Source organism: Pavona decussata, unplaced genomic scaffold, assembly GCF_977016875.1.
Source record: "Pavona decussata unplaced genomic scaffold, jaPavDecu1.1 SCAFFOLD_11, whole genome shotgun sequence".
Taxonomy (NCBI): Eukaryota; Metazoa; Cnidaria; class Anthozoa; order Scleractinia; family Agariciidae; genus Pavona; species Pavona decussata.
Window position 1 is genome coordinate 1,966,587 of NW_028145434.1, and position 11,065 is coordinate 1,977,651.

Below are 11,065 nucleotides of genomic sequence, written 5' to 3' on the forward strand. Positions count from 1 at the left end.
CGAGATATTTTTTTGTTCTTCTTATTAAACGCAGTTGGCGATGCGACTTCCCACCAAACAAACGCGGGTGGAAGCGTAGCTTTCCATACTTAAATGTGTCATTCGCATTGGTTTTCCTGTGGTGCTGCGTACGGACGGTCGGACAAAGGAAAGTGACGTCATAACCTTACCAAATTTCTGGCATTAGTGGGTTACCAGTTTCTTTATCCATGCGGATCTGTGCGCGCGCCTTCATCACGCGGAGCCCGGCTACGTAAATGTTTCCGTGTATCAACCACGGTGATAAAATTTATCGTGTTTTGATAATGGCAATTTACATCAATTTTATGACCAGTTGAACAATGGAGGTATGGTGTCGCCTGATATGGTTTTAAAATTAGCACATGTTAGTCGCTTACTGACAATAGCAATTGAAATCTGTGGGTCGGGGAAAAATAAACTTCTGGATCATTCAAATTGCATTTTAATAGTAAAGATAGATATCAGTTTTGGTGGTAGAAAAATCTAGCAAATTTGTTTTAGAGTCGTTAGTGACATGGCCTTTTAAAGGTTGCTCTATGTGCAAGAATTCTGTAAAAATATTCCCGCTGGTATTATGAAAATCCCTGAGACCTTTTATGGCCTCCGAACTGGGTAGCGGTAGTTAAACACTGCTCATCCTAAAGTAACGCGGAGCGCGCGATTGTTTAGGAACTTAACTGCAAACAAAGGTTCTCACTTATGTAATCTTTCAATGAGCAATTGCCTTCTTTAATAAGACAAGAATTATGCCGAACTCTTTTTTTTTATTTTATTAGGAGCAAGTGCATGTTTTCAGCTGAAACAGTTTGAAGAAGCTATCAGGTGGTGTAAAAAGGGATTAGCAGTATCCTTCACTACAAATGCTCCCATTGAAATGATTTGTCGTGTTCGAACTTTACAATAGTCTTTCGTTCTTGCTTTTGTGTTCGTAGCATCTTGCTTAAGTCTCATAAAAAAACCTAAATTCTTTAGTCTTCGTGACAATTCAGTCCAGTTTCGTTGTTGAACTTAAACCCCCCATGAATAAGATAAAGATAGAAAGTGAAAGAAACACAAAAGGAAACAAGCAAACATGTTTGAAGAATTTGCAAGCTTTTTGTTTCTTTTTCAACATGCGTGTTATAAATGTTGACTGATGTTAGATTGACAAGAAAAACCAGAAATTGGTGGAACTAATGAGGAAGTCTGTCAATGAATACAACAAGCTGCGAGATACAGAGGGAGGGAAAGATTCAGGTAAATATAATGTCTTATAAGCTATAATGGAAACTGCATATTGATGAGGAAACCTTAAGATGTCCGGAAGTTTTCTAAAGACCCGCGAATCAAAGTAGAAAGAGTTACTAACATTCAGATTCCATGTGTAGTTTCTCTTAGCTTTCTTCTTCTTTCAAACTGAGAAGCTTCCTAAATCAAAACTAATATCATACGATAGCCACGGTATCATTTGAACTTTTTTCGCACTGGCATTTTGGTGCTAACTTTTTTTTTTTGTTGAATAGCTTGACTTTGCATCTATTTATTAGAATGTGAAAGTAAACCTCTGGTTAAATCTGAAATGGTCGAGTGCAATCGAAATTATGACCAATGTGACATTGCTGGATTGAAATGACTATCACGAGACCAACGAATGAATTCTAGGAGGCATGAAATGGGAACATGTTTGCCAAAAGCAAAACATCAAAACGCCGTACTGTGATTTCGTAAAATGCCAGGTAACTGAAGTATTGGGGACGTGCGTTTGGCTGCTTGACGTGCCAGGTGAGCGGGTTGGGGAAACGGGTGAGGGGGGGGGGGGGGGGGGGGGGGAAGTAGTGATACTATATGGGAGCTCACAAAGGGGTGTCACAGGCAATAGTGATCTTGATGATGCGAGAAATGTTTCGACTTGTTTTGGACAAAACTCTTCTTTAAATTTTATTTATCTATTGTCCGGCCCATATATCCGTCTATAATTTCTTTCTGTTACAGTGTACCTAATTCATGTGAAATTGGCCAACTAAATCTTTGTAAAGCCTTGCAGTTACTTTATAGTTTACACTACCAAAGTTGCATGCAATGAAACCCTGTGGAGTCTAATTCATGAGAACTGCCAAATTGTGATCACTCGCCCGCGCTTGCAAATGCTTACAACACGAGACAGCAAGAAGCCAAGCCACCTGTTTGCGCGTACGGCAAGAATATCGGCATATGAATTATTACTGCCTGCCTTTTAACTGTGCTCGCCCTCAACACGGAGCAGTTCAAAGTCCAATTGAAAAGTGATTTCAACTCTGTTAAGGAAAAAAACACAACTGACTGTCCCGATGAACAGCACAAGGGAGAAAGTGTTATGTGCTCTCTTGATGATGATAAGGTCGTTTCTCCTCTTGTGTTGTTAAGAGTGATGGTATTTAATGTTGCGTGTTGCTAGATTCTGTTTCATCTAGTTGCTATACTTCTGACACGTTGTTAGGGATCTTAGGAAAATGACCAACGGATATTGAGGCCAAACGAGTTGACATGCTTAAAGCGAAGAGAACTCCTTAACCTGGAAAATCCCCAGTGCGAAATTTGACAAAAAATCTATTCTCATTTGAAGAGCACGGAAGCCCATCACAAGAATAGTGAATAAATTATGGCTTCCAGGTTATTCTGGTCGCTGGGTTGTACTTTCGGATAAAACTAATACTAGCCTACTAATTGGCAACCAGTCAGAAGCTATAGCAGGTCAACCACTCTCCACTCCCTTGTAATGAGCAAGGAGATCTTTGTAGCCTGAAAAATATTACGAGGAAGATGGAACGGACATGAGCGGATCAGGCCTACAGTGAAATCATCCAAGGACAAAAAGCTGAAGATGTTGTGGACGCAGCTGATCACCCAGCATAGGGAGTTTATTCCTTGGGCGTTCGTTGCACAAAAATTTTTAGAACTTGCTTTTAAGATTTCGTAACATCCCGTAGCAGTTGTGGAAGATCTCTCTGACAAGCACGTGCTGCCCCACAGCTTAATTAGATGCCAGGAGAACATTCAGAGATTAAGGCATTGCGATTTAAAAGAGCACTATCTCCCTTTCGTCTGGGTGGTGCAAACAATTACCGCTTGTACACGTAAGAAGAACGCAGTTCTCATGAAGTAGCTGAAATATGAAAACGCCTCGACGTTGATGACAAGATAAGTCGTGGGGTGACATTGAAAAAGGCAAGAGACCTGAAACGACAAGCTGTAGAGATTTTTAAGGTCGTAACCTTCACACTAGAGGTGGCAGTCATATGTGCCTGTGCTTACTCTGCTACCAGTGGATAAGGAGAGCACTTATTCAAACGGCAGCAACTAAGGGCAAACCACATAGTTCGATCAACTTTTATTGTACTGGGAGGGAGCAAGGAGCTATATGAGATTATTTTCTCCTTTTCCGAGTGAGGCGCAGACCAACTAAGTGGACTGTATCCTCCAGAAGGTGTAGGTATCTTTTACCAGTTTGTAAATCTGGTAGCATATGAAAGTGTGTGTAACGCACTTTGTGCGTTAAAAGTTGGTTTGGGACGCACAGCTAAATGGGGTCAGAGTTTTCCCAGACAGATCGCTGTTACACATAGCCTTGCTGATCGAATACGATCAATCTCACCCAGTTTGTTTGGATGCATAATTACGTATACAGGCTATACAGCACCATGGTTCTAGTTCGTATCAAAGGTGAAGGTCAGTACTAAAAATTTGTGGAGAGTTGGCTGCAGAAGATTGCTGCTGAGTCTGAGCTTACATGGAGGCATGTCCCCACCCAAGATAACCCAGCTGCTCAAGTGAGCAGGAGAGAAAAAACTGAGTGAACAGTTTTTTCTAAATGCTGGCCACCAGGACAAGTTATCCGAATACCTGCAACAAGTACATTGAAAGTTAAAGCTAGCTAGAAACTACATGTAAGGTTGCTGTAGTTGTGACTGCCAGGCCTTATGGTGGTCTTAAAAACCCTGCTAGCGGAAGGTTCTTTCTGGTAAGTCTTTTAGCATGTACGAAGTCGTTCGCGTCTAGCCGACTACACGAAATACTAGAGACGCGAACGACTTCGTACATGCTAAAAGACTTGCCAGAAAGAACCTTCTGCTAGCAGGGTAGGTCTTGAAACATGCGTTTGAACTGAGCAAAGCTATTAAAATTTTTGTAAGGGTGTATACCTTGCCCTAACCAGGAAGTCTGGGGTTATTTACAAATAAAGAGTTGAAGAAGGGGCACATGTACATAAACGGACCCCAGACCCCGACAGAGATAAGAGAGGAGGTTTCTGAAGACACCACTGCGGCGACTTTATCCCATAAAACTTTCGTGTGACTCAATGGCTTAAGACAGTAATCTAGTACTCTAACAAAAATAAAGAGAACGTACAAAGCTCCTGCCTTTTTGTAACGAGCATACGTTGTGCTCTATACCAGTTTCCTGTTCCGTTGGCAACATCATCAACAACATCGTCAATTGACGCGGTATTTGAGAAGTTCAACTTCTTTCTCCATTTTCACGTCCTCAGCGTTACTCATTTTTGATCACATGGTCATTGAGACTGACATGATCATTAATAAATCATCCCGCGAACTTGGCTGAATATATATTATCGTACAAATTTTTAATTTATTAATTTGGTTCGTGTCATGTGAAGATCGACGTTTCTCTCCGACACGATCCTTGCACGTTCTATCTGTCTGAAGCTGACGTACGGAGCGTGTTGGTTGATCCAAACTCATTTAGACGAACTTACCTCAGACAAATGTCGAACTTATCATGAACTTAATCCGCTCGGTTTGGTTCGTCTCATGAAAACCTCGACGTTTGACCAAGGCCTCAGACTAGATATTCTAACGGTGAGTTTTGTTGGGCTTATACACGAAAAGGATTCCCCACAATTTTTATGCCAATTAATTGCAAGTTAAAAGGAAATGTGAGGTAACATTTTTTTAAGCCTGGTGAACAAATGAGAATAATGTAATAATTATTCAGTAATGACACAGGCAAACTCGGAAAAAGAAATTCCGAGTGCTCCAATCAGGATTCGAACCTTAGACCTTTCAATTACTAGTTCTTATGCTCTACCCCTGAGCTCTAGGAGACTCGTGGGAGCTAAGGCCATTAAACTAGGCTCATGGGACAAATATCCTGCATACTGCTAGGATTGGAATGTCAATAAGTGGCATATGCGAAATGAAAGGAAACGTGATGTAATATTTTAAGCCTGGTGAACAAATAAGAATGATGTATTAATCAGTAATAATACAGGCAAACTCGGAAAAAGAAATTCCAAGTGCTCCTATCATTAAACCTAGTCTAATGGCCATAGCTCCTACGAGTATCCTGTAGCTCAATGGTAGAGCATCCGAACTAGTAATCGGAAGGAATTAAAATATTACATCACTTTCATTTCATTTCATTTCACATTCCAATCCCAGCGGTATGCCGGGCATTTGTCCCATGAACCTAGTTTAATGGCCTTAGCTCCCACGAGTCTCCTTTAGCTCAGTGGTAGAGCATCCTAACTAGTAATCATGAGTTCTTAGGTTCGACTGGAAATTTCTTTTTCCGAGTTTGCCTGTGTCAATACTGAATAATACATCATTCTCATTAATTGCAAGTTTAAAAAGCTTGTTCTTTTTATATTTCCCTGTGTTTAAATGTTAAGACGTCTTGACACTTCCGCAATTTCTTTTAACCGCAGACTGTAATAAATTTATACCAATTAATCTAGCACTTCATTCCACCACCAATATTTAGTTCGACGGGCTTTTCTTACGTCATACTTATAAAGGTTACTTTCTGCAGACTATTCTGTTAAGGCAGCATTGATGAAGTTTTGCTTTAGATAGAAAACTGGTGTTGAATCTTTTTAGCACCGGTTGACAGATATAAACCTCTTCAACAAGCAATATTTCTAGAAGACACAACCCTTGTTTTAATGGACTCAACGAGTCTATACACGAATATGCCACAAGAGGAGGGAATATTCACATATTGTGTAAGGCTTATAACGCCTTCTATAAAACAACAACTCCGCTCTGACTTATCTTAACTGCTATGATTACGAAAAATGGCAGTCGCCTTCGCCAATATCTCCATGACAAATGTTGAAACAAAAATCGTAATCCAAAGCGGTCTAAAACTACTTGTTTGAAAAAGCTATATTGATGACATTTTTTCCTTCTGGAACACAACCAGAAAGGAAATTCTATAGTTCATTGAACAACCTAATAAGCACCATTCCACTATCAAATTCACGGCTGAAATATCTGAAAGAGAAACAAACTCCTTTGACACCAACGTGAGAGATTTAGAGAGGAATTGGTGCTCAATGTACGCACCCATTTTAAACCGATTGAGACCTTTCGGTACACTTTCTTCTCTTTATGGCACCAATATGTAGTTAAAAGAGGGTTCATCAAAGGAGAGGTTCTTAGACTTCTCCGAGCTAACTCCTCTTAGACACTATTTGACGAGAACATACTACGAAATCAGTGCCTCACCTAAAACAAGTGCTCATGAACAACTGTAGTCACAGCAGCCTCTACTAACAGAATTATACAGATTCACCCAGTAAAATACAAAAGGAAACATTCTCTGAAGGGCACAATCGTGCGAGCAAAATTTCAAAATGCTGAAACATGGGTGAGGGAGTCGCGCAGCCTTGCCGCTCTTTATTAGCACAGGGATTCATTCCACATACCTCCCAGACACAACTGCACATCCAGAAGTTGGTGTATGATGAGCTGTGAAAACGTTTCCGCCTTCCATAGGGGAGTGAGTTTGACTACAACAAATGTGAGAAGAGCAAGTTGGTTCCCACGCCTGTGAAAATAAACAAAGCGAGCCAGTCATAATGCTATGATTTTTGTGGGTCAGATCAATAGACAGAGAAGAAGTCTTTCTCAGTAGCATGACAGCCATAAGTATTGAAACAAGAATATCTGTCTTTATATGTTTCAATACAGATTTTTAAAATAAATTTAAGTTTACAAGATCATGCCCATGCAATCCAAGACACCGGTGGGAATGATAATTGAACGGAAGTATGGTAGCAACGAACAGACGGAGCGACCTAAAGCCTGGTTTTCACGTACGAGGCAAGGCACTTATGTTGCGTCGCACCGGTTTACGCGTAGGTCTCTTGTGGTTATGCTTGCGTGGTACGTGTAAACCAGGCTTAAAAAGTGAGACCACATAGACCACTGAATGACCAACATAATAACCATACAGTTAGTCGTGCGGATTCACGATACGATGAAATGAACGAATGACAACCGAGTGCCAGCTAAACCATACTTCTGAAAGAACGGGTAACAAAGCCAATTGGACGGTTGCATTTCTGGGAATGTGGGGTATTTACGTGGTCTAATGCACACAAAGTTGATCTGATCCACAAAAAGGGGGCCGCTCAAATACAGGATATATGGGATGGAAAGTCGAAAGCAGAGCATTCATTGAGCTTTATAGTAGTTCCCTGCTTCGTTCATTGAAACCCCAAGAATTCATTTTGAGACTGAGGATGATGACTGCCATGAAAGGAAGACCAGATAAGGTGTATGTGAACCATGGATCAATACCTGCTGGAACTACATGGTGCTTCAGGAAAGGTGTGTGTGAAGAGAAGTTGAACCAGCTCCTTGCTGAAAACAAAATCACCTGTCCTTTCAACCTCAGGCGTACCACTTGGTTGGACATGCAGTAGGAGAGGATCGTTGGGTTAAACAAAAGCGCTATTGAGAAGACCATTGGGATGCGTTTGTTAAAGAAATTGCACCTTGGTGTGGAAATAGCCCTGAAAACTGGCCTTTAAGCTACGTAGAGGATGATGTGATACTACCAATGCTCACCCCTTATTCCATGATGTTCCTCCCAGCATCATCTTACGTGACCCACATACGGATCCTTGACAGAGGGCCAAGCACCTTACCTTGGCTATTGGCGATGTAGTGATCATTAAACTGAGGAGGAGAAACGTGTAATGTAGCCATTCGGCCTACTGTCAGGAACTATATTTAGAGAGATTCGGAGTTGTGACAGGTGTAAGGGTACGATAAGAGAGGAGCTTTCTCAACACGCTACTGCAGTGTCTTCATCCAATGCAACTTTTGTGTGGCTCAGTTGTTCATGCTTCCTCTATAGTTCTCAACGCTAATGCGGGGATATTCAGGCCCACAAGACAAGCATCTCTACAGCCAGAGAGAAGAGCAGAGGAAAGAAGAGGAAAACTCAGGATAGCTCGTACATTTAGGAAATTTAAGCTGACATGGAAATTGAACCGTTTCAAGACTCGTTATACAGGGTGTGTCAGTGAATACTTACAAACAATCTGCGTTACGCGTGACTGGTATTTTTGAAACTTGGATGAAGTTTTGAAATTTGCATGTCAGTTTCGAACATCGCCAATGAGATTTCAGAGTTCCCATCAAAATTTCCCTAGTGTATTAACGGTATAAAGCTACCACCTTTTCTTTACATTACAGCATTAAGATTTTTAAGAAAAACAATTGTTTCCCTTGAGTATTTTGAATCTTTTCCCGTTAATGCGTCTTTTTTGGAAAGATTTCCATAGAAATGTCCAGTCTCCCGTGTTAGGAACTACATACATTTCTTTCGTCAATATATGTGAGAGTGTCGGAGACTGGGGCGATGATTGTAAAGATGGGATATCGACTCTTGAAGTTGAAAGCTGACCTAAGCCAAAGCTTCTTGTTTACCTATTTTAATTTGCACTTGATCAAAACAAATACACTTAGAAAAGCACACTTGATCAAAACACTTTTACTTTGCACTTGATCAAAACAAACACACTTAGAAAACCAAACGTTATCTTCAAATGCGTCACTTACTCAAATTTGATACATGAGCCTTCCAAATTTTTACAAAACGCCGTCTATTTTCACCATATTTCACCAAAGGAAGTAATAATTGTGAAAACTATCTATAAACTGTATGCTTTATCAAAATATGAGCGATATTGACCTGAACACTTCTACCACCACTAGATCACATTGCTCTTAGAAGTACTCCATAATTCCTGGTACTTACCATAAAGAGGTCTTTCCAGGGAAGTAAATGAAACCAATTTCTTACTGGGAACTTTCTGGACATCATAATATCTGCGATTTCTAAATTTTTATAGGGGTATTTTACGGTATAGACCCCATCTGCATACTCCAAGTTTTCATTTCCTGTACATTAAGTGTATATAGACTGCCACAGCCTACATTACTAAAACATTTCAAGCGAGACTTCTCAACTTATCAAGAAATACTTTCAAAATATAACAGTCTACCTAAATGTTACTGGACTCGGATCAACTTTAGAAATCTTTTATATTCAAACAATGGACATCATTTGCTCCTCTTTCGAGTTACATTTTGTGATTTCCATGATAAGCACACACAAACAGTCATGAAGTGCCCGTATGAAAAGGCTTTAAAATGTATTCATAGAATAAGTATGTCCTATATGTAAATTTCTACAGAATTCGAAATGATGGGGAAAAAAGATTCTGTAGACGATAGATCCGAAGAAGGAACAGCCTATAGCAACCTTGGCAACGCTTATCAGAGCCTGGGCAACTTCCAAAAGGCCATAGAGTACCACGAAAAGCATCTGAAAATGGCAAAAGAAGTAGGCGATAAATCCAAAGAAGAAAAGGCCTATAACAACCTCGGCAACGCTTACCAGAGCCTAGGCAACATTGAAAAGGCCATAGAGTACCATGAAAAGCATCTGAAAATAGCAAAAGAAGTAGGTGATAGGTCCGGAGAAGGAACGGCCTATAGCAACCTTGGCCATGCTTATCAGAGCCTGGGCAACTTCCAAAAGGCCAAAGAGTACCACGAAAAGCATCTGAAAATAGCAAAAGAAGAAGGCGATAGATCCGGAGAAGGTATGGCCTATGGCAACCTTGGCAACGCTCATGAGAGACTGGGCAACTTCCAAAAGGCCAAAGAGTACCATGAAAAGGATCTGAAAATAGCAAAAGAAGAAGGCGATAGATCGGGAGAAGGAATGGCCTATGGCAACCTTGGCAACGCTTATCAGAGGCTGGGAAACTTTCAAGAGGCCAAAGAGTACCATGAAAAGCATCTGAAAATAGCAAAAGAAGTGGGCGATAGACCTGGAGAAGGAACGTCTTATGGCAACCTTGGAATCGCTTATGACAGCCTGGGCAACTTTCAAAAGGCCATAGAGTACCATGAAAAGAATCTCAAAGTAGCAAAAGAAGTAGGTGATAGACCTGGAGAAGGAAGGGCCTATTGCAACCTCGGCAACGCTTATCACAGCCTGGGCAACTTCCAAAAGGCCATAGAGTACCATGAAAAGGATCTGAAAATAGCAAAAGAAGTACGTGATAGGTACGGAGAAGGAACGGCCTATGGCAACCTTGGCAACGCTTATTAGAGGCTGGGCAACTTCCAAAAGGCCAAGGAGTGCCATGAAAAGCATCTGAAAATAGCAAAAGAAGTAGGTGATAGATCCGGAGAAGGAACGGCCTATGGCAACCTTGGCAACGCTTATCGGAACCTGGGCAACTTCCAAAAGGCCATAGAGTACCATGAAGCGCATTTAAAAATAGCAAGAGTAGTAGGCGACAGGTCCAGAGAAGGAACGGCCTATGGCAACCTTGGCAACGCTTATCAGAGCCTGGGCAACTTCCAAAAGGCCAAAGAGTACCATGAAAAGTATCTGAAAATAGCAAAAGAAGTAGGCGATAGACCTGCGGAAAGAACGGCCTATGGCAACCTTGGTTACACTTATCGGAGACTGGGCTACTTGGAAAAGGGCAAAGAGTACCATGAAAAGCATCTGAAAATAGCAAAAGAAGTAGGCGATAGATCCGGAGAAGGAACAGCCTATGCCAACCTTGGCAATGCTTATCGAACACTGGGTAACTTGGAAAAGGCCAAAGAGTACCATGAAAAGCATCTGGAAATAGCAAAAGAAGTAGGCGATAGATCCACAGAAGGAGGGGCCTATGGCAACCTTGGCAATGCTTATCAGAGCGTGGGCAACTTGGGACAGGCCAAAGAGTGCCATGAAAAGGATTTGA

General features: G+C 41.1%; 1 protein-coding gene across 7 annotated transcripts in view; it reads left to right on the plus strand.

Moving 5' to 3' along the window:
• The window catches only part of LOC146488159 (uncharacterized), a 538,028-nt gene that overhangs the window by 109,707 nt on the left and 417,256 nt on the right, over window positions 1-11,065 (plus strand). For all 7 annotated transcript variants that reach the window (XM_085121821.1, XM_085121804.1, XM_085121849.1 and 4 more), the window contains 2 exons: window positions 798-865; window positions 1,164-1,257. In XM_085121821.1, the coding sequence (XP_084977947.1) occupies window positions 798-865; window positions 1,164-1,257 (162 nt within the window). The remainder of the gene's footprint in view (window positions 1-797; window positions 866-1,163; window positions 1,258-11,065) is intronic.